Source organism: Chelonus insularis, unplaced genomic scaffold, assembly GCF_013357705.1.
Source record: "Chelonus insularis isolate UGA/USDA-ARS -01 unplaced genomic scaffold, ASM1335770v1 contig_321_pilon, whole genome shotgun sequence".
NCBI classification, from domain to species: Eukaryota; Metazoa; Arthropoda; class Insecta; order Hymenoptera; family Braconidae; genus Chelonus; species Chelonus insularis.
The window spans coordinates 438030-463500 of record NW_023276492.1 but is presented as its reverse complement, the minus strand read 5'-3'; the positions used below and the strand labels follow the sequence as shown (position 1 = coordinate 463500).

General features: G+C 29.1%; 3 protein-coding genes across 4 annotated transcripts; 2 read left to right on the top strand and 1 right to left on the bottom strand.

Annotated features, from left to right (window-relative positions):
- The first annotated feature begins 1914 nt into the window (after positions 1-1914).
- Positions 1915-14476, top strand: PAPLA1 (Phosphatidic Acid Phospholipase A1). Of its 2 annotated transcripts, none has more exons than XM_035081233.1 (8): positions 1915-2165; positions 6872-7096; positions 7578-9172; positions 9683-9833; positions 10478-10932; positions 11772-12144; positions 12283-12721; positions 13556-14476. In XM_035081233.1, exons 1-8 carry the CDS (start codon positions 2027-2029, stop codon positions 13806-13808), a joined length of 3630 nt encoding a protein of 1209 aa, XP_034937124.1. In that variant the 5' UTR covers positions 1915-2026; the 3' UTR covers positions 13809-14476. The 2 variants fall into 2 exon arrangements, with proteins under 2 accessions (XP_034937124.1, XP_034937125.1); XM_035081234.1 differs by having other exon boundaries at positions 1922-1952.
- On the bottom strand, positions 2350-6643 carry LOC118065752 (uncharacterized). Its single transcript, XM_035081236.1, has 4 exons — positions 6231-6643; positions 4060-4637; positions 2962-3268; positions 2350-2875 (listed from the first exon to the last, which is right to left on the bottom strand). The coding sequence occupies exons 1-4, from the start codon at positions 6349-6351 to the stop codon at positions 2709-2711; spliced, it is 1173 nt and encodes a 390-aa protein (XP_034937127.1). The 5' UTR covers positions 6352-6643; the 3' UTR covers positions 2350-2708.
- A 1853-nt stretch (positions 14477-16329) lies between the features above and the next one.
- Positions 16330-19098, top strand: LOC118065751 (uncharacterized). The gene is made up of 2 exons (XM_035081235.1): positions 16330-16554; positions 17025-19098. Exons 1-2 carry the CDS (start codon positions 16540-16542, stop codon positions 18957-18959), a joined length of 1950 nt encoding a protein of 649 aa, XP_034937126.1. The 5' UTR covers positions 16330-16539; the 3' UTR covers positions 18960-19098.
- The last annotated feature ends 6373 nt before the right edge of the window (positions 19099-25471 follow it).

The following is a 25471-nucleotide window of genomic DNA, read 5'->3' as shown; positions in this document are numbered from 1 at the left end:
CCGCAAGATGGCACACCAACCTGGCATCGAATAATGACTATAATCACTTCTCTTGCCACCAGTTTAAATAGGTTCAACATTATTTCACGACGAATGTGCAATTGCGGAGAGTTTGAGAAAGATATTGATCATATTTTCTGGCAGTGCCAAAGTTTTAATGTAGTAAGAGAGTGCCTTATAAAAGATTTATTAAATTAAAAGGGTTACCCACCGTACAGGATAGAATCAATGTTAAGTTCTATGACTTGTGGTATTGTTGAAGCGTTGACAAAATTCATTAACTCTATAGATATTTTTATATAGCATCCTTGTAAATGGAAGTAAGTGAGTCATCAGAGCTAGTATAAGTGTAATTTATGAATTATTCTTCATTGATAAAAAGAAAAAAATCATTTGTTTTAAGTTCTTCTACCGTCCTGTTCTAGTTTTATTAGTGTAAGTTTAAATTCCCCGCCGGAATAGTTGAACGCCCAGTGTAAACCATAGCATACGGTCACACAATCATATATTCAGTATTATAGTCTTAGTTATAATTACATTCTTACATAAATAGGGTTAGATTTATCCATTTGTTTGAAAAAAAAAGGAAATTTTTAAATAAATTTTGTACAATGTATGGCAGTAAAGAGTACTAGCCGAAGAAAAGGGATTGTCTTTTCGGAGGCGACCGCCCAGCCCACCTTCTGTCGGAAGGTGTAAAAATCTTATGGATGAATGACTATAATTCTAGCATGAATTGTCCTCGGATCATAATTTCTGCTACATCAATGGAAAGCTCTTGCCCTGAGGAATCAATTAATATGCTTGTGGCTCATGTACCTCTCATAAATCGTGAGTTATGAGTGAAAAACAAAGCTATGCTCAAATGAAACATAAAAAAACCTTTAAACGCTCATAACTCGAAAACTAAGCGAGATACGGCATTTTTGACGGGGATATCCAATAGGGGGAATCTAATTCATTACTTAGGTCCAGGTCTTTCATATGAGTCCTCGATCAACCCCGTAGCATCATTTAGATAAAAGTTATGCATGTTTTTATGTTTTGCAGATTTTCGAGAATATCTCTCGATTTTACCAACCAAATACAATCATCAGCCAGTGTTTGGAACTTGTCTCGTCCCCTTCTTCCCAATGACACCCTTAGTTTCATGATCCAAGCATAAATACGATTTTTTGCATTTTTTGAGGTTAGAAAAGAAAATTCGAACATGGTTCGTTATAGACAAATCGAGCTCTCCGAATACAGAACCAACATATTTTTATTTATGTTCTTGACGTTTAGATATCATATGCTATTTATTCCAGTATATGGACGGTGGGTATCAATGTTGCTCATTAACTGCCTGAACTTGCGGTATTTTCTTGGATCAGTCCGACGGAGATTAATAGATAAATTCTATGCCCTGTCTTGTTTGGAAATTTGTCAATTTTTTGGTGCCCTAATGCTTTTTTTACCGCATTCCTGAAAAGTATTATTTGTCGGAAGATTTCCCTGTTATCTACTCAATTTTAGTTAATATCGAGCTTCGACTTTGTATCAACTTCGGGAAACTGTTTCGACTTGAGTCCAGCTTTACCGACATCAGCATGTTTAAAAGCCTATGGTGTATATCCATTTATTTCGAAATAGAGTAAGTTCAATAATAAAATTATTAAAGTCCAATAATAATATAATTAAAATTTGATTTTACTTATATGAATAGCAGTGCATTACTTTTATCAGTCAATAAAAAAATTGAAACGATTCAAATTTGCCTCTTTTACTTTTGGGAACCATCCAAAAGAGAGAGCAGTGAGCAAAAATTACTATAGTGATAGTTGAGCACATTTCATATATAGACGATTGCGCCACCTAATCTAGAATAGTACTGTGAACTATATTTTTTTAAGGTTAGTTTAATTCAGTCAAATATGGAAAGTACACACGTATGAGTGAACAACATGTCAAATGTAAGATTTTCCAATACGTTGTTTTATTTGAGTTGATAGGTTTTGTGTGATTTTATTTAATAAATACCACTACAATGTTTGATTCAACGAATAAATTTAAAAACTCCCTTTTGACTGCTGCTGGCCAGGGACTTCCATTTGAAGAAAACGAAATTAGTTTTTTGGTACCTGTCAGTCAACCAGAAATTGTTCCATCTGTTTCAAATGCTCAAGGTAGTAATTTTAAATTATCACGTTTCGTAAATAATCTATCGGTTGTTATTTTTTAATCAAAAAAATTCATAAAAAATTCAATACGTTTCTATTATAAATCGTTGGTGGTAACAACTATAGTTTTATCGAACAAGCTTTCAATTTCACATTTGCTACGTGGATTGTCAGATAAATGCATTGCGTAATGGATTTTTATTGTATTATTATTTACATGTGAGAATATAGTTTAATGACACTCCTTTTCTAGTTCCAATATTGACGTTTGTTCATAAAATTTGTATTTATTTGACAAATATTACGATTTTCAATGAATTTTCAAGAAAATAATAAAACATTTATCTGATACTTCTATTCTATTAAGTCATTTTCATAGGATATCTTTTTTTAAAAAAGAATTGACTTAGAAAGTCAATATATAACATTTTACAAGTTATGTTTGATTACAGAAAATATTCAAGTGTAATTTAAAATTAATTATAGCTTATAATTTTTTTTATAAAAATAATACAAAAGAGTTTCTAAGTAAAATTATATCAAAAACATTCATGCTGGTGGTCTTGATCCATAACGATGTGTGTAGCTTAAATCTGCATTCTTCTGCTTTCTGACACATCGAATGCAAAGCACAATTACAATGATCAATAATAATAGCAGAAACAAAGTTCCAATAATAATAGCTATTATTTCACCTTGTCCCAAATTAGACCATTCTAAAATTAAATAATAAACACAAATTAATAAAATATTAGTTTCCTACTTACCACCTTTTTTCTAGCATTATTTGTTTAGTTTTTACCTGTTACATCTATATGTAGAGAGTATGGATAATCCAGAATGTCAATTACTTTAATATCTACTGATTTATGGCAACATGATGCGCTATAAATAAAACCAGGAAGATTTTTATCGCCAGCAATGAAATCTCTTTCTGGCCAAATGCCATTTGGTTCTGAAGTGATTCCTTTCCACCCCAAACCCGATTCATTATTAGTAACAGTAATCTTTACACTCCATCGACTGTACATACATCGTTCAGGTTTTAACTTTCCAATGCAGTTGTCATAAAATTCATAGTCAATTGTTGGTTCTCTTGTTCTACTTCCCTGTAATGCAATTAATTACAGATAATAGTTAATAACTCTTTTAACAATAGTGAAGTTAACCCTTTAATGTAATGTGTCAAAAAATTATCATTCAATTACGCCAGATTGTACTTATTCAGTCTCGACATTCTCTAATGTAAATCGCTGAGTTCAATTTCTGATCTTTAACCATCAAAAAATACGGTAAGCAAATTATAAATTATTAAAGGATTTTGAAACATAAACACATTGATTTATGGTAATTATTTACATTTAAAATGTCTGATATTTTTATATAACGTCACGTAAAGATTGTTATTTGGAATTGAATTAGAAAATTTAAGAATTTTTAAACATAATAAATCATTATTTTGTGAAGATATTTTATCTCTTATCTATTGATGAGTAAGATGTGAATCATAAATTAACGGATTGAAAACACTAACATTCATATCTTCCAAAAACATTCAACATTTTAGAATTTATTTTTTAAAATTAATTATTACTGATCATTGAATTGTTTATTGTAGTAGTACTTTGGAGATCTCATGATTTAATTTAAGATTTACACTACACATTTATAGCTATGCTATCTAATTTTAAAAATCTTGTATGTAGTCTTTTTAAACAATCTTGGCAAGGCTGCAGAGTTAGCTAACAATGTAAACCGTTAGTTTATAAACAAAGAGCATGATCACTATGCAATATCATTAGTTGCAAAGCTCACGTTTTAACCATTTAGCACAATTAAGATTTATTTATCATATGTATACTTATTTTTAATTAATATTTATCAACATACTATAACTCACCATTGGTAAAGAATTACGTGAATAAAGTCGTACAGATTTTTGTACTTCTGTTGAATCATATCTTCTTCTGACAGAGAAAGTTACAGTATCAATGACATGATCAGTTTCAACAACATTTGGTGGTATCACAATTCGTACAGTAAACTGAACAGTTTCCCGACTATAAATGACAGGAAAAGAGGGTGGAAATGGAGGTACAATTTCAACATTAAGATGTGAAGCACTTTCTACTTTAATTTCAAAATCATAAGGTTCTTCTAAATAATTCGTTGCAAGAAACATCAAATAATTTGTGCCTGGTGTTACAGCCAATTTTGATTCTCGAGCAAGGTCAACAACAAGACCTCGTTTTCTTGATTGACCTATTAGATATTGATCACCTCCTAATAGAGATAATGCATCTAATCGTCGATTGCCATTGACTGCAACTTCACTTATTGCAGAAACGATATGACCTTTGGTTATCAATTCCGGATTGGTCATAGATTCAGTATTTCTATTTTTTAAAGTTTCATTTTGAAATAAAGGCATTGTATTATCGATAGATTGATCTGCAATGTCGAAAATTTCAATAGGACCTGGAAAACAAAAGTAAATGATTATGTAAGAAACAAGAGAGATATTGATGAGTATCTTTTAAATAAAAACTTGTCATGCATCAAAGTTCAATCGGAAATTTCATTATATTTTCTATGAATTAACAAAAAAATAACGATCACGCGAATCGTTCATAGTACATTTTGTTCAACAAGATTGATTACATCATTTCAGTAATGAGTCTGCGCGGCATGCATACTGTTTTTCGCTGTTTTCAGTCAATATGGATACTATCTTTTATAGACAACGAAACTTTGTGCCTAAGATAAAAGAAGTATTCTCTGAGAATAATCATTGGTAGTAATTTTGAACTGAACAAATATTGAACTCAACACGTGTCCTAAAGAACTGTCAGTTGAATTATAATTTAATTAATCGTCTTGAATACAAAATTAACCAATTATGATGGTTGCTTTGATTTGTTATTGTTATTCTATTAGTGTATTTGTAAATCATGATTTATATTATTTATTATTTGCTTTTGTTTGATGAAAATCATATTTTGTTTTCATGTAACTAAAAGCTGTTAATGCAGTTATTTTTGAGTAACCACATAATTGATTTATTGCTGAACCAATGTTGTGAATATTTTACTAGAGAAAGTAGAACATTAATCAAGTAAAGTTACAGGGTTATAACATTATGACACATTGAAATTTATTCAACAATTATTTTACCTTAACAAAGTACAGTGTTTTTCGAAATTTTTTCAGTTTTTAGGACAATATCATACGTATTATCAGCTTGATAAGTATGGCTTTTTTTTATGTTGTTTATTACATTTCAGATTGTTTTCTCATTTTGTAATATCATTATAATGAACTATAAAATTTTCTTAAAAATGGGGTATCATAATTAATTTTAATTCTCATCAAAAAAATTTTTTCTAAAAAAACAAAGTTGAAAAAACATTAAACATTTGTGTCTTTGTCTCTAATGTTTACGAATATTTATTTTCATTGGTTGAAAAAAATTTCTGTTTATTAATGAACGATAATATTTACGTCACAGTAGTTCATAGAGAGCTATTGAAAAATCACATTCAGGAAATACAAATCAGTAGAAATAACTGTGAATCACTGAAAGATCAAAGTGCTTGAAGAATGCACTTTTATCATCTGTGCTAAATCTTTTGTTTACAACCATCATTAATCTGTATCATCGAAATCTATAGCTAAATGTTGAATCACAATGTTGAATTAGAAATAAACAATAACAACTTCTTCGGGATTTTACCAGTCAATTTTATAGATGTTTTTTTTTATTCTGAAGTAATTTTCCATTCTAGAATACTCATTTGATTATCATGCACATAGTGAAGTTAATAAAGACTAAAATTTTATAAGTTTAATTGAAAAAATAACATAAACTGATTAATATTATTAGATTAATTATAATAAATTCGAAATTATTTAAAAGGAATATTTATTTTAAAAATATTTTATCGGAGCATTTAATTATTCAGAAATATTTATATTCACACACTTAGTCTGAAAATTAAATTTTTATCAATCAAAAGAATATTTATGTTTTTAATTTTAAGTATTATTTAAATAAAAAATTAATTCACTCACTAGGTTCTTCAGACAATTCAATTCCATCAAATCCATTTATTAACGAAAGATCAGCTTTTTTTTTCTCTGCACTGATTAACACAATCATCAAATAAAAAATCAAACTGCACTGACGATTCATTATTGATAGTAATGATTCCGACACACACGAAAAAATGACTAGCTAGAGCAGGTGTTACTCTTACTTATAACAAATTCGTTGGGGTCTTCTCAGTTTTTATGTCATTTTCCGGTCTACAAAAGATATAACTAGTTACAAAAGATTAAAATGAAAAAATCGGCTATACTATCACTTTTTTCATGTTGATTGTAAGAGATATTAGAATGACAACTACGTCAATGTGAGGACACAAAGATGACGGTAATAAGTAAATTATGACACAATGGTCAAATGTTAGTCATGTTTTGGGACTTAAAAAATGGGTGTGTATGTGAGTAACACATAGCAAGGTGAGAAACATTGATAAATCGCTCGAATGTATCCTGTTAAATATATGCTTTATGTGTGAACGGCTGAATAGTTTTTGGGTTAATAATATGATACGATAACAATTATAACATAAAAAAAATATACACATATTTCAACATATTTTCTTAACAATCAAGCGGAAATACATATTAATTCTGTATTTTTGTTGTAGCTTCTTCAACATCTTCACCGGAAGTTGGCAATACTTTGGCGGGATTCGGAGTGTCTCCGGTGATACCAGATCCAGCACAATTACCTCAAATATCAACTACAGATAATCAATTTACAAATAATAATTTATTTGGAAATGACAACAAATTGATTGAAAATGTTACTCATTCAGAAGGTCCAAAAGTGACGAGTTCTGCTCCACCTTTATTATCGTCGCCAAATATTAGTAAGTTTATTTTGGATTTTTAGTCTTTCAATCTTAATTTATTATGCCATTAAATTGATAACACAGGTGAACATCAATTCAAAATTTGAATTCTTAATGAAGTTCTATGAAAAAGGTCATGTATCATTAGTAAAACTGAAAGTATTTTTTTTATCACACATAGTTTTTGGAGAATTGATGACTTACGTTGGGTATTCCCATATGGATATCAACAAAAAATATTTTTTTTGTTGAATAATACATATGTGAAGAAAGCTTCTAAGTATATACAATAAGATAAAAATAAAAAAAATAAGTGTTCAGTAAATTATAGATATTTAAAAAAATAATGTGAAAAAATATTAATATAAAAGTTTTTAAAAGTTCTAAATAAAAAAATTGAATGAAATGAATTCATTTTTTGGAAGCCAAGTTAATATTTTAGTTTTAAGAAATTGAAGCATCTGTATATTTTTACATGACAAATATTGAATTTTTTCAGGTGCTTCAACGCCAACTTATCGCCTCGGTCATCAAAGACGTCTAAAATATGCTCCATCGCCTTATTTAACGACCACGACACCTCCGTCATCAGCTTCTTCTTTTTTGCCACCGCCGACAGCAGATAATTACTCTTCAGCACCTGGAATTGTAAATGCACCGGATATTTTGAAAATATCTAATGATCCACCACCTAAACCAACATTTACACCACCGAGAGCTGATTTCATTGATCAAAAACATGTTATTGGTGCACCACCTGTAGTGCCAGTTACTTCCGCCGTACCTTCTTCAGCATCTAATCTTGGATTACCTCCGTCAATAACATCTCCTCTCAGAGCACCTCCTTTAACAACAGCGACGTTTGGTGCTCCTCCTTTAACATCAGCTACTCCTGCAATACCACCACCTCTCGGGACACCGCCAATTACAACATTTAATCAACAAAATTTAGTATTGAATTCGAATTCAACGCCATCAACTAATTTGAATCGATCATCGCCAATCCAACAACAAAGTACTTTATCCAATTATTTTTCGAGTTCTACATCTTCTGATAACGGAAACAATTTTTTCCAGCCAAATTTTCCGAATTTAAATCAAGAAAATTTAAATCGAAACGACAATTCAATAACTGATTTCTCTGCATTAACTCCTGATACTAAAATTGCAGAATCAACACCAACGGTTCTAAATACACCGTGTTCAGAGATAAAAATCAAACCATTAATTAAGAATAACTTTAATATAAATAGAAATGAATCGATTACTGGATTAGCAGATAAGATAGATACGCAATTAAATTTCAATAATAATTCCAACGATAAGCAAACATCAATTGCATCATACGTCACTACAGAACCAATAAATGCCAATCAACAGAATTTTCCGCCATTACTTTACAATCCAGTTAATCTAGCCAATAAATATGAACCAAACTTGGAACTCACTGTATCCAATACTACATTTGAGTCCATATCAACTCTTCAAAATAACTTTATGACTCGTGTCATGCCCGAACCAACACTTCCTGCAACAATAAATCCAAGTCAAGATTTTATGAATCCATTTTCTAATCAAAGATTACATACGGATCGAATAATTCCACAGAGTTTTGAGAATTTATCGAATAAAATAATGACGTACAGACCTGTTTATTATCACTGGTTTTACTGCCGGAAAATAGAGAATAAATTACTGTGGTATCCTTTTTCGATGCATGACAGTTTGAATTTAGAAGAGGTTCATAATTCAAATACAATCACTCCAGAGACTGTGGTGGCAACAGATGGTGGTCGTTATGATGTTGAAATTATTAAACGTCAACGATCACCGGTTTATTGGTCTGGAATATCTACTGAGGTCAGAAGATCTTCTTGGTTCTATAAAGGTTCTTCGGAATCGCGTTATGTTCCTTATGAAGAAAGTATAGCTGCAAGACTGGAAGAAGAATATAAACAAGCATGTTTATCTAATGACTGGAATCGCCAAGTGCAACTTGGTAATGGAGAATATATAGTGTTTCATAGTCCAACGATACAGGTTCATTATTTGCCAACATCTACTGAAAATAGTCCGTCTTGGAGTAAAACTTATGTAAGTATTTTTTTGTTTAATAAATTCCTTTTTTTATAGCTTGTAAATTCGATATTTTATTATAAAATCGAAGGTGTAAATTTATGCACTATGTTTGTGCATATTATTAGGAACATAACTTTCATGATGCAGTTTATAATCCTATAAATGTTTAGACCACTTTATTTTCGATAAACTCAAACTTTATGCTTTATTGATAGCACAAAGCTACTTTCAAAATATTAAAGCCTAAAATAAATGACTTTGTAATGAATATTCTCAATAGACATAAGAATTTTGCTGAAACTTTAGATATAAATAACTAAATTTTTCTTCTAAGTGTTGGTAATTTTTTTTACATTTATGAATATGAATGAAAGTTCATAAATAGATGAACTTTTTTTTGTGAAAAAGTCGAACAAGTAGTAGTGTAAGTTTAAACTTAATATTTTATTAATTCGTAAGATGATATGAACTTTGAAGTCACTTTTGAAACTTTAGAATCTAAAGTAATTAATTTAATATTTCCAGGTTACTCCGAATAGACCCAAAGTTGTTAAACGTGGAGTTGATGAATTTAATATTGATGAAGGTGAACCAGAAAAAATTGATCATTTGTTGTTCCTTGTTCATGGTATTGGAAGTGTTTGTGATTTAAAATTTAGAACTGTTGAAGAAGTTGGTAAGTTTATTAATTTTCTCATATATTATTTTAAAATTACCTTAATAATTTATTTTTTATTTTCACACATTATTATTGATAGAAGTTTATTTTAAACAATCATATAATTACTTTCGAATTAAATTAATAAGATCTTAATGTTGAATTAAAAAAAAAAAACATTTCACTTTCAATATACGAGCGTGAGAAATTCGATCATGACATTTTTTTTCAAAGAGCAATTATTAGGAAGGATAAATGACGTGTTAAGTTTTTATTGGACTTTTTTAAATGTTTTTTCTCTCTGAATTTTTCGGAAAAAACGTTGAACAAAAAAGAGGCGTGAAACCATAATTTCAGTACTCCTCTTGATTTCTATGCGGTCGAATAAAAAAAATTGTATAGAAATAACGAAAAGTAGATATTTATGAAGTCATTAAAGTAAAGTTATAGTGAGGTGATAAAATTTCTTCAATATATATTCAGAGAAAAAAATTAAAAATTATAATTAACGACCTATTAAAATATATTCATGTTTTTATACTATTGAGTTTTGATGAAATGCATTCACCTCATTTCCGTATCATTTTTAAATTATTCTAATATAATATTGACTTGAACTTTTGTATTATTAATATCAAATTAATATTTAATCATTTAAACAGTTGATGAGTTCCGGAGCATTTCCTATCAACTTGTTCAATCTCATTATCGAACAGCAAGTACCCATGGAATAGTCAATAGAATAGAAGTACTTCCGATATCATGGCACGCAACACTGCATTCAGAAGATACAGGAATTGACAAGAAACTCCGTGCAATTACGTTAGAGAGCATTCCTAAGTTACGTCATTTTACTAATGACACTCTCCTAGATGTTCTCTTTTACACAAGTCCTATTTACTGTCAAACTATTATGCAAACTGTCGGCAATGAGATGAACCGACTTTATGCGTTATTCAAAGACCGAAATCCAACCTTCGGTGGTAATGTTTATTTGGGAGGTCATTCACTTGGTAGCTTAATTATGTTCGATTTACTTTGTCATCAAAAACCTGTGCCTGAGAAGACACGAGAAGATGTGACTGAAACAGCTGATTTAGATGAACATGAAAATTCTGTAAGTATATTTTTATTTTCAATAGATAAAAGGTATTATTTTTTTAAATAAATTATTGAGAGTTAAGAAAATATATTGAATATTGGAATTATATTATTATTATTTATTTTAAAGAGAAATCATAATTTATAGTAATATTCATCAAAGAGGATTTTTAATTATCAATAAATTGAAGATATTTTACAAGTTAGATTGAGTAAATGCATAAAATAAATCAAGAATTTTCAGAAAGTTATTTAAAAACACGTCCCAAAATCTCTTTTATAAAGACGGTATGAATAAGATAAATTTATATGAATGAATAAATTTTATATTAAGAAGTTGTCATATATCTTTATTTTTTATTATTAATTAACAAACAGTATGAAATACTACATTAAAAAATTTCACGGTTTTTGTAGTGTAAATAAATAAAAACATTTTATCGTCTTTATACGCAGGTTAAAGTTGAAATTTCAAGATGTTTTTTTATTAACTAAAACATTCAGAAAAAAAGAATCAAAGTTTATGATTCTAGATAAGTTAAAAGTGACTGTGATTACAAGAAAAGTGCTCAGGAATTTTTAAAATATCTTCAAACTTGTTATCTTATAGCACTTGTGTGAAAAAACTTGTTTTCAAAAAAACATGTTTAACTTTTTTTTTATTATTTGAATCTATTTACTCTTTGTGCAAAATTTAGGGGGATTAGCATTTGAAAAAAACATATAACAACATTAAAGAAAGAGTGAAAAATAAAATATCTATAAATTTACAATATAATGCCTTTTATCAAGCTTGAAAAACCAATTTCCATTAAAACTAAAATTATAATAAAATATTTATTAATTTTTTTTCAGGAAGATGACGTTTTCAATTCAACATTGCCAAAAATGCCTTATCGGCCACCCTTAAAACGTCGTGAAAGTAGAAGAATTAGTTATGTAATGGGCGGTGCTGGCACCGGGCAACCTTTTATTATTTACCCACAATTAAATTTCCATCCTAAAGCCTTTTTTGCACTTGGAAGTCCTATTGGAATGTTTGTAACAGTTCGTGGCATTGATAATCTTGGAGAAAATTTTAAACTACCGACGTGTCCTGCTTTTTTTAATATTTTCCACCCATTTGATCCAGTTGCATACAGAGTAGAACCGTTGGTAAATCCAGAAGCGCATAAATATTCACCAATGTTGATTCCTCACCACAAAGGGCGAAAGAGAATGCATTTAGGTAAATTAGAAATTATTCATACAATTATTTTCCATTCTTCTTCATCAGTATCACTATTAATCATCAGCAATCAAGTTTTAATAGTATTTTATGCGTGAAAATTCTCTAATACATTTTATTACTTTTTTTTATTTTTAGAATTAAAAGAAACCATGGCACGTGTTGGCGCAGACTTAAAAGAGAAAATCATGAATTCAGTGAAAAACACTTGGAATTCTGTGTATCAACTGGCCATGTTCTATCAATCAGACAATCGAGCCCTGGAACAGGAAATTGATAAAGTGGTAGAAGAGCAGTTACAAAAATCATCTCTTATGTCGGATCAAGCTTCTCACAGTTCTGGGATGCAACACAGTAGTGATAAAACAAATAACTATGATGATGATAATGAAGATAGAGAGAATAGCAGCATTAATAACCATCATCATCAAAGTGATAGTAGTGATAATGGATGTAAGATGGATTTTAACGTTGGTAACCTTAATGGAGGCCGTAGAATTGATTATGTACTTCAAGAAACCCCATTTGAATATATTAATGAGTACATATTTGCATTAACGAGCCATGTTTGTTACTGGTGAGTAAATATTTATTTTCAATTAAATACTCTAATCTTCAATGTAAAAGTTTCATTTTTTTATGAATTTGCACTAATAGTATACTATAATATATTATTATTTCAATGATTACTTAATTAGTTTTTATGGTTGGGATTTTTTCTAATTTTGTTGAATTTTATTTTATGTTTCGAATAAATTTATATTTAGTCTTTTTGACAATAAAATTATAAAGAAATACAATAATAAGAGTGACATAAAATAATAAAAACATTAATTTGAGGATAAGAGTTGTCGTTGAGAAGGCTTTTTATGTTGTCCACATCTTCTTCATGTGTTTTTCAGGATTTTATGTCCTCTCTACATCTTCTTCAAGACTTTCACGACTTTTTCATTTTCTTTCAGGACTTTACACTTTCATCATATCTTTTCAACACATTATATTTTCTCCAAAACTTTACCACAATTTTCCCACGTCTTCCTCCTTTTGTACATCCCCTTTATTATTTACTTGTGTAGTTTTACTTAATTTCAACTTTCTATTGCAATTTTCTGTTATTTTTTTTTTCAAACACTGAATGTAACGAAGTTAGAAATTTTTTTTATTGACATATTACCTCGTTAAATATGAAATTTTTAATTCATTAAAATTGCAAGAAATTCAACGAAAATATTTTTTTCTAATTTTTTTTTTATTCTTCATCTCCAGGGAAATATTTCTTTTTTAATTATTCAACTACAGTAGAATGTAATTACACCGTTCTCTTATTATAAATTAAACGATATTTAAATTTAAATAGTTGAATTAATAAATTTTCATTCATTAAAAAAATATTCTGGTTTTTATGTTTCAGGGAATCGGAAGATACGATGTTATTAATATTAAAAGAAATGTACAACTCTAGTGGAATTCAAGCAGATGCGCAATTACCTCAACAGATGTTAACGAGCAATCAAGTAAGTTATTTATCATCGAATTCTTTATCATCATCGTCGCTATCGCCTGGTCCGATGTCACCTCAGCAAACTATTGATCCTACTGCTCCTCCAATGAATCCAGAATTCATTGGACCACCACCAAAATCTGGTTTTGTTCAAAGATCATAAATAATTCAATTTATGGGTCAATAAAATCTAGAGCTATTAAATTCGAGAGTATTGTCGATTGTGATATTTAAAAAATGTGGTCAATTGGTTTCGAATATATTAGACCATTCACTTTTTCTTTCTTCGATATTACGATAACATAATGAGTTTAGTGAAAATTACCGTTAGTTATGCATATCTGTAACATTAATACAAGACAGAAAATTAAGATAATAAAAAATAAAATGTATATTATTTTGTACAAAAAGGATGATATTGTTTTACAATATTACTATTATTGAGAGGATATTGATGTATATGATGAAATATATAAGAAATAGAATTTAATATCGAATATCTCCCACGCTGCTGATTACAACGGAAATTCGAATTCCACGAAGAGAAAGTTTATGTTTTTATATCCCCCTGTCCCCCCCTTATTTTACGATTGTTTCTTATTTAACAAAGGAAAATAAAGGAAATATAAATTTTTTATATCAAATCGTGTAATTGTAAATATATAATGGAAAAAAGTTATTAAAGTATCTATTGGAATCTTATGAGATTTTAAATCTCATTTAAGTGAATCCTTTATTATTTCAAATAGTTTATTTTAGTTTAAATTTAATGATAACAGAATTTATAAAAATCAAAAAAATTGTAAATAAATGTAATACATATATAAAGACATGAAAAAAATTATATAAGTTGAAGATTTAAAAAAATTTACAGTTTTTTAAGCAATTAAAAAAATCATGGGTAAATTTTGTGATAAGTTTTGTCTAACAAAGTAATATATAGACATTTTTCACTCTCAATTATATTCTAATTTACTTTTTTATCTCAACGTTATAACATACAAACTAGAAATTTTTAATAACAAAATTATACATATATATATATAAAATGTTTTAATAAAAAAATAAGTAAATACAAGTTGATGAACAAACTTTATTTATATGTATTCTTAAAACCCATTGCATTATCTTTTTATAATTAATTTAAATTATAGTCTTTGTATGTTAAAATTTTTTCTTAATGATATATCATCGTCCATATACTTAATTATATGAATGAGTTTATTCAAATTAAGCTGATGCCGGAAATATGTAATATGTAGAGAATGAGAGTAAGGATAAGTAAAATAATCATGCAAACTTAGCGAAAGTATAAGAGAGATTTTCCTCGTGACTTTTGTCACGTGATAGCAATGAGTTGTAAGACCTGTATCTCTCTTTGGAAAGTATTGCTATTACGAGAAGAGATGAGTGAGAAGAGGGAACAAAGATAACAATAATGGTAAGATGTAATGAGATTGATGAAGAACTAGAAGAGAAATAAAACGGCAACAGCAAACAAGATTTCTTCAACTCCTAGTAGAATATCTTGTAGTTTCCACGTGTATTTTAATGCAATAGAAACTACATGACCTTAAATTTGATGCCGGTTGAATGATGATGGCCTTACCACTGGTTCACCTTGACCGTAGTCAATATCATTTCTTCTTCATTCTCATAGGATGAATATTAATAAAAAAAAAAATTCGTTTTCATTTTCTTTCAAATAAATGCCGGGTGTTTAGCTTTAATAGATAGCTACGATTCTTATTTCAAAGTATATGTAATTAATCCTAATTAAATCATTCACTATTGATTTATTTTTTTCTTTATCAACTCATCACATTACACATGATACAAGATTGTTATTTTAAATAGTTCCTTGATAAGTAATTTTAAATTATTTCTCTACATCCACTATATACTCCAAAAAGTATACTCTTCAAGATTATATCAATTTATAAAATTTTTCAATAGTTCTAAAAATTCTCAAACATCTTTTGGAAGCTTTATGAGTTTTAATAAAAAAATAAGTGATGTAATTTTCATTTTTATCCTCTAGTTTGATATTTTTTTTATATAAAAAAAGACGTTATTATAAATACCAAGATATACAAAGACGAGATAATACTTTGGTGTATTTTTCAAGCTATCTCTGGAAGAAATTAAATGACAAATTTTTTCTCAGACCAGTTGTTTACTTTACAATGGGCTTTGAGAGTCAAAGTTTCCTTCGACTACATTATGTTTATTGTAATTTATTCAAATTTAGCCCTAAGGCCTGTTAAATTCTATCTTTCACTGGTACTATGTAATTTTACCAATAATGTAATTCTATTCTGCAACTCAATTGTTTTATGATGATCATACAGGATCACAATTTAATGACTGATGTTGAGAGCATCTTCAGGAGGCCATCGATGGTCAGCCTACTTTCTCCACTCAAACATGATTTTTTTTTATTTCATTTAAAGACATACTGGAAGAGAATACTTCCCACTCTTGGTATTCCATCTCGTCTTCCCTCTCTTCACTACGATCATCCTCTCGTATTCTTTTTTCTTCAACAGGCATTCCTTCCTATACTACAATTCTCTGATCCACAATCTCGTGACTATTCACTTCAACACTCTGATGAAGTTATAGTGAATCTATATAAGCTAGTGTTGACCATCTAATTTGGTCATTTTTCCGGTGAAGTACGGTGTAACACCTTCGAGACTGAATTTAAGTTCAGTTGATATGGTTATATTAGTTTCCATCAATGAAACACCTTCGTAATAATTCGGAATTTTTTATTGAAGAAATTGAATTGGTTTTTTTAATGCGATAATTTGGTTTTTTTTTTGAGTTTAATTGTGCTTACTGAAGGATTAAGCTAACTATTTCATTTCCGTGTACGTGACAATACTATTATGGATAATTATAAGGTAAGTGGAAGATAAAGTTTTTATTATAACATTTGCAAGAAACCTACACAATAAATGTTGAAAAAAATTTTTATTCAATTCTATATCTCAGTAAATTAAATTTTCTAGTTTGTGACTTTATGTTTCATTTATAAATTTAATATAAGTAAATAATTTTTTTATAGTAATGACATTTTTTTTAACAGTACTTTTATTGGAGCAATTTATAACGATGTCATAAAAATGTAGTGATAAAAATAGAATTTTTTGAGAAATTTTAAGAGGACTTTACGTTGATATAAAAATAAAATTACATATCTAAGACAATTTTTGTAGTGTTTTGGTACACAAAGTTAAAAAAAAATTCGAGTCAATTTTAATGCATTACTAGAGAAGTTTTTTTTTATGGTCTCAGAGTAAAAAGCAATTATCGTTATAAACAAAATTATAGGAAGTAACTATGCACTGAAGCAAAAATTGTCTATTTTCAGGCGACAATAATACTATTATTTAGCTTCCTGCTATTTCATCATTCTTTGGCGGTGGTCAACACGATCAGCAGTGAAAATAGGCAGAAAAACGTGGAACAAAAACAAGTGAATTTTGAAAAAGAAGGAGAAAAAATAAAATCAAAACGAGATGAAAATCAAAGCTCTATACAGAATGACATTGCAGAAGACAGAATAAGTCACAATGACTTATCAAGTGTATTACAACCGCAATATCCTTCGTCTCAATATACACCGGATGTGCCACAAACGTTTTTGCCTCCGGCAAATTCTTTTATTAAAAATTTTCGGTCGCCGGACTTAATGTATGTTAATCCAAAACTTCCATTCTCTCGACCGCCGTTCCCACGTGGATATCCTTCATTTTTACCATGGAAAATGAACATTCCATTTAACAATTTGCCTCCAATGAAGACTTTCAAAACTTCTCCATTCCCAACATCAGTTGAAGCTTATGGGCCGCCAAGAAAACCAGCATTACCTCCATTTTTAGCACCAGGATTTCCATCAAAAGACTTTAAACGTCTATCAGCTCCTCGAATAATTCCAAACAATTTACATCAAGATTTCTCGAAGCTGTCAATACCAGGTGTACCTGGAGTACCTGGATTGCAGAGAATACGAAATGCTTTTGCACCTCCCACCCCTCCGGATATCGAGTATGATGGATGGCAACCGATTGCAGGAAGTATTTCCGGACCAAATCATCAAAACTTACAACCGGATACACTTGACAGTCAGCTCTCAAGTCAAACTCCCGATCATACCCAAATAACCGGCATTCCAAGTAATTCTTATGGTGAGCCAATAAATAATCTCGCTGATCACAATTTAAAACAACAAGTGATTAAAACTGAAACAGATTCTGGTTTACCACCACCTGTATTACCTGATGCTGAGCCACTTCATAACATTCAAGAACAAACAAATTTAAATCCACTCCAGTTTTTATCTCATCCTGTTGAACCTGTCATTAATAATCATAATGTTAACAACGATTTTCCACCGTCTGTTGGAGGCGACTTAGAATTTCAACAACTTCCAAAAGTAAACAATGAGGAAGCTCTCAAATTATCTTTCGATAATTTCAAGGAGAATGTTGATTCTTATCTCGTTCCACCGCCTTCATCGTTTAGTGCTACCGGCCCTTATCCCGCATCACGAAGACCAGATTACAACAAACGTCATCAGCACGCGTATCACATCCCACGGAATACCGGCCCAATTAGACCACATACTTCACTTCCGTTTTGTTCTTTACCTGGTAATTTAATTCCACCCAGGAATTGGGCTAACAAATTCCGTGATTCTACTGGTGAATTTTCGAGCTTAACAAATATGTACAGTCTACCAGTTCATCACTTCACGCAGTTCGAGAAACCACAGGAAGCACCAATTACTGATTCTGACGTTTCGATGAGTTTTAATCAACTCATTGTTAATGACGACGTTTTGTCTGCACTTCATACTGATCTTGATCAGAACTCAACAGCTTTGATTAAAAATACTGAAATTAATGAAGATCATTATGATAACTCGTTAGCATCAAGTATTACAAATGAAATACCATCAGATGATCTGCAAATTCAAGGACCCAAAGGAACTTATCGCCTACAGATACAGCCAGCGGATGGATTGAAAAGTGCTGATGATTCTGTTGTTCATAGTCAACTGTTGTCTGATGGACTCTTACAGAATATCATTGCAGCTATTGAACAACCTGGAGAAGGGCCAATTGAGATTCAAAACACTCCTCAAGCTCAATCCCTTCAACAAATCCACACACATACGCATCAAGATTTTATTGATCTTTCTGCAGCATCATCTTCAATCTTCTCAGTTATGGATAAACAATTGCTTCAAGTGGATACAAGCAAATCAATTGAAACAGAACAAATGCCAACGTCATCTTCGTAAAATAAAGTATCAAAATGCTACGATTGTTTCGTTTATTTATCTTTTCATCAATAGAAAACAAAATTCGAAAGATAATTGAATTAATCAGCTTCGTGGAATGTCGAGTGGTTATAATTGGATTTAATTGGATTTTAGAAAATCTCGAGGAATTGAATGGAGGATACTGAAAAAATTTAGGTCAATGGGCCACTCTGTCAACAGATATACAGTGTGATGTCACGTGAGGTGAAAGTTCAGTCAACTTGTTACTATACCACTTTCTTCTCACGCGTATACGAAAGTTGAAATACTTTTGGGATTTCCGATGTATTATATCTTACTCGAGCATTTGTAACGTTTATAGTATTCTATACCTACTTTATCACTATTTATTCTCTAGTTTGTATACGATTCTGTTTGTAAGTTCAAAGTATCAGGTGTAAGATCACTTGTTATCGCAATTTCTAAAAACTTTATTTAAACTTATTTATCTATAAAAATTTTCTAGTTATCTATCATTAAAGTCAAAGCTTTTTTTTATAAAAAATAATTAAAAACAAAAAAAAAGCAAAATTGAAAACTATCTTTTTTATAGTATATCATTAAAAAAAAAACTTGGTTTCATTTTATTTATTTTTTTTTTTGTAAAATTTATCGTGCTGAAACATCGATGTTAAATAGTTATTCGATAAAACCATTCATGTTGCTCTTAATCCAGGTTTATTTATGAATATTTCAACACCAAAAAGAGCAAAAATATTTTATCAAAACTTTCAAATCATGTTTTACTGAAATTTTAGTAGATTCCTATTTTGAATTCTCTGTCATTTAATAAGATGATGAATTCATTTGCAAATTGACCGTCATCACTAAGTATCCTTATCAATAATTGATGATGAGACGTATAAGGATTAGAAAGCTAGACATTGAGATAAATAATTCAACAACTGATACTTGGAAGAAATTAATTTAACATAAAAATAATAAATGAAAACATTTTTATAACATTATATAAATACAATATTCAAATTTCTTGTGAATTGTATTTATATATCTAATCGTAAATGTGGTCAAAATATAATATATTCATACATAAGATACAAAGGAAAATGTATGAGAATAGGAAGAGCCAGTGGTCTCTAAGTAGGATTACGGTTATGTAAATGAAGTGAACCTGTGCCAATATAGCAGTGCCAATCCTATCACACAAGCATTAGGTTTGCTCTTTTCTCTACTTTATACTCTACGATACTTATCGTGCATTTTAATATCTTATTGTTTCTTTTTTATCTATAATTATTCACCAGACATATCGTGACTGATTAAAAATCCTTTGTAAATTTCCGTTCAAAGATTACGTTTGAGGGAACTCGCTCACTGTTCACTTTACTAGACATGAAAAATGCTCAATTTATGTTGTAAATTAAAATTTGGACTTTGCTATTTTTAAATCTGACAGTATTTTAATAAATAACACTTTGTAACAATGTTTCCATTATTTTAGATTTTTTTTAGCAATTATTTATTTTTAATGTCGAAATTCAGCTTTTGAACGTAATAGTATTTGAAATGCAATTATTGCACTTTTGTTGGGGTTATTAAATGGAAATTGTACACAGATTGTTTGAATGGAAAATTCTCTACATTTTTTTACAGTGAAATATTTGTTCATACAAAATAGAGCAGATTAAGATTTCTTATCTTGATACTAATCATTTGAATGATAATTTCTAATCTTTTTATTATTTAGGATCAATGAATAATTGCTTTCTAGTTCAAGAACGAATATTTTTAAATCAATCAAGAGATATTCTTGGAAAAAATTTAAATCTTTTATATTATGCATTAAAGTATGTACAATCTATTTCCAATAATCTATCATGAAGAATCAGTTAATCTTTAAAAATAATTCCTATTATTTCTATCTTTTAAAAATTTTTTCATGATAGACTTTGAATTAGTGATTATTTTTAAAATGAAATTAAACTAGAAAGAATATCAGATTAATAAATTAATTGATGATTAACTTATGTAATTCTGGTATTTTTATGTATTCAGTTCACTTTAACTAGAAAAACCAGCAAAATTTATATGGACATAAAAACATAACAACTATCATAAAACTAATGTTTAGAAAAATTGTATCTTATTTTCTAACTTTTTTTCATTTGTATTAGAGTAAAAAACATACATTACTGACTTTATTTTGTGTAATGGACATAAATAAGTTAAATTATTCTTAGAAAGTAACTTTTATAAATTAAAGTCCATGTTTAGAGTCTTGGCTTTGCAAGTTTTTTTTTACAAATTGGTTGTAATTACTTTTCAGAATATTTATTATTGCAAATTATCACACATTAGAATACTCGCCCAGACTTTTAAGATAAATATTTTTAAGGATAAAAATACAGAGTTCAGATAGTTGGTGTGAAGATTAAAATTCATAATCTGCTAAAAATGGTGCGTGTTACAAATTTTTGCTAATCATCTTTTTAATTAGAGTTGGAAATTAATTGAAAAGCAGCTATTGGATCAATAAGTATCTTAAAATAAAACATCTCCACTGATCAAAGAGTGTAAATGTGAAAGAGTTTAATACAATGATTGTAAAGCTCATAAACAAAAAAAAATTATATTTATAATCTAAAAATAACTCACGTAATTATTTATATATCTATATAATGAAATAAAAAACTTTTTATACAAAATGAATATCTCTTTATTATAATTATTAAGTTTATTAATATTCCAAACAACTAACTAACCCAAAAAGTTTCTCTCTAGAGCATCAAGTGCCAGTTACTCAGTAGCAAGCTCATAACAAGTATAAAAAGGCACAAAATGATTAAAAATTTTATCTCCACCACATTCGACTGTTACTGATATATGAAAAAGATTCTAACGAAGTCAAAAATAAATGATGGCAATAAAGTTTTGAATATAATAAAGAGTAGCAGTTTTTCTTTAGATAATAAAGACAGGTCTGGTTTTTGATGGCCACTAAAAATGTCTCCAAGAGTTGAGCGAGTGGTTAACGAGTTTCGACAGTTTAGTTTCCGACAGCTTCCAGCAGCGTTGGTTTGTCGAAGAAGATTGAGCTTGCGCATAGTGTATTTCTATTCTCTTCTTATCCATTGTGGTATTAGCTCTTCTTAAAGACTCATAAAATCTCGAGTATCAGGCTATTTGAGTCACTTTGTGAACCCTTTATGCACTGGTACTTTTGCTTATAGAGCTTCTCGTTGTCTATTGCAGGCTACGCGTGAAGAAAACGAACGAAGGGAGATAGAGAAAATACGGGAAAATGTTGTAAGTATGTATAGCTTGGTGGTACTAAGGGTGGTACTGATTTTAATGCGGGCGCGAGCGCTTCTTAAATTTAACGTTCAGGGTCCCTTGTTTTAGTCGAGCATACCGTTGACAGCGAGGTCGTTGGAATATAGCCCTGGGGAGGATAACAGAGGAAGGAGAAAGGGTGTACTCCAGCAGTAGGGGCATTTATCCTGCTTCGTGGATCAGAGGCGTAGACGCTACTGCTGGGGGATTAAACTGTTGTTTCAAGCTCTCGTGACGTTGACTCGGTTATGCAACTACTTGCTCTTTCCCCTTTATCTTTCAATTTCATCCGTTTTCACGCCATCATTTTTCCATCTCTCTCTGATTTTCAATTTTACCTTTTATTATTTCTTGTTCATATTCATATGTGTCTTTTTATATATTAAACCGGTGAGACTATGTTTTTTTAATCAGATTATTTTCTGCGTGAAGAGAAAAAATCGATCTCAAGGTTACTTTAATATCATATCGTCGACTTAGAGTGTAAACCTTCTAATATCTGTTTGATTTTATTTACAATTATTCTATGAGTTATTGACGAGCTATGATAAGATATAACAATGATGAATTATATTTTTAATTAAAGCTTTAGTGGATAAAGAATGTTAATAAGCTTTGAAATTGTTTTACATTGATATTTAGATATTTTCTAATAGGTTTTACTTTGTTTATTACCTTTTAACAAATAGATTTAGTAAGATTATATTCAGATGAAAATAGATTGGAGATATTTCAATTATTATTTCAGTTTTGGATAAGAAAATATATTATTAAGATCATTATTTTTATTTAATTATTTTCTTTTTTTAATAATCATTTTAATTATTAGTGTCTTGAATTTTTTAATTATTTTGTCTATTTTTTAATTAACTAAGTCAATACTTGGCTTCTTAGTGTCATACATTGGCTAACGAAATAAAAAAGTTTTTTTTAAAAGAATAAAATGATAATATTGTTGAATAAATTTGATTTCCACGTAAATTAATAACCTGTCATATAATAACAATACTTGTTTACTTCACAGTGTTTATACATTCATTAAAAGTTAAAACAAATATTTACCTTTACACGATTAGCATAACTGATGTCATTCTGGCAAAAACTTTCATTTCCAAACTCTGCAAGTGAAGCACTGTTTTAACAAAAAAAAATAAATTAAAAGGTAATTTCAGTGTTTTATAAAACACAATCTTTGCTTTAAGATACAGTGAATTGTCTGTTGCAGGCAGTAGCTCTGTCAACTATTGATGCTCTTACCTTAACTAATCGACAACAGAATTACCATCATTATCACCAATCACCAACATCAATCTACTTTCTCAACTATGTTGCCTTTTCTCTAGACTAACTGGAATTTCCATTTTTCTCAACTAAACTCAAATAACTTGAATAAATAAAAAAAAAAAAAGGTAATACATCACCCCAATAACATGTCATTTTTTTTTTTTTTTAATTCTGTCAAGTAATGTATTTAAATTTTACCTTCTATTATTTTTTATTCATGATCATATGTATTTTGTAAAACATGAAGTTGACGAAGCTATGTTTTTTTAAATCAGACTAATTTGCATGACCAAAATGGAAATGTATTTGAATAAAAAATTGTTACTATAATACTTTCACAAATTTGTAATTTATTAACCGTTTATTTTGCAGAGAATAAAAAATGTTAGTACTATCAATTAGAATTATAATGAAAATATATAAAATTGTTAAGTTATATAATTCATGTTTATTTGAATTTATACGTCAGTATAAAAAAATTTTAATACTAATAAAAAAATGAATTTTAAACATGAGATAAATTGATCTATTTAAGAACTAGAGTGTCCATGCACTTTTTATATCATGTGAATTATGAATATATAGGTACATGGTTATATCTCGGCGTGAAAGCTTATATCTCGACGTTATACTGGCGTCGCTCAGCCGTTAAGCATGTACATTTGGTTCACAGGGGTATTTTTTGTCCCATGTGTCGACTAAAAGCCTTTATAAATCAGAATAAGTCTGTTGGACGACACGATCGGTTGAAAGTACGAAACTTCTCTGGCCACCCTAAATACTATCTTTCTACTTGCCTCAAAATTTACCCAGAAAGTAAAAAATAACTACATCATAAGAAATTATCAATAATAAATAATATTTTAATAATCATAATAATAAGTAAATATCAATAATAAAATATTTGTATAAAAGACGATATCAATAAGTGAACATTATGAATCATCAGTATGATTGCAACTGATGCAGATATTGAAGGATTAAGATATCTTTCGTTATCATATTTTTTTTTTCCTCGAAAAATGAAGTCGTTTAGAGCCACGATGCCATCGACTAGTATTTTGGAGCTAAAAAGCAAGTCATCGTCTGTCTGGTTCACGGAAATGCTAAAAATGCTGAAGTAGCAGCCGTTAAATGCAGATGGTGGTATTTCCAAATGTGCCAATATGATCATCGTTGAATATCCCATCTATAGATTTACATGTACGTTTAGAAGCAAAAACTTAAATATTGTAAACCAATAAAAACTTAACAATACTCCAAGGATATTTATGTTATTTTTAAAGGAATAATTTTAATCTAGTTTAAATTCCAAGCAGGATTGGTATTAATATTTTTAATGCATGCTTTCATAATTGTATTTTAATTAAAAATTAATATAGCTCACTGATGACAATGTATTCATGCCATTCGATATTTATTGCTTCCATATATTTCAATTTATTTCATCAACAACTCAATAAAGAATCAGTGAATGCTATTATGTAGCATCACTATGAACCAGAGTTAAATTATTCATTATTTTTTAATATTATTAATTTCCTGTATTAACCTTTGTATTATTGTGATTTAGTATTGATAAGTATTCGTTAGTTGGTTGCATTCAATCAATATTTTCATTCCTAAAATTGTTTTGTTAAACATGAGTTTATAATAATTTAGCTGTTCATGAATAAGATAAAGGTCAGAATTGTTTAAATCTTTTGAGTCAAATAATTGAAACGATTGATAGTACAGGTTGGCTCTCAAGTATATTGACTGAATATTTCATCAAAAAATGTTCCCAGTAGAAATCTGCACAATGTATTTAAACAGGTATCTTGACTGATGTATTATTCGAAAAAATGCATATTTTATATATATTAAGGAAAAAGTTAGTTGAGGTCGAAAGGGTTAATTAGAGTTTTTTAATA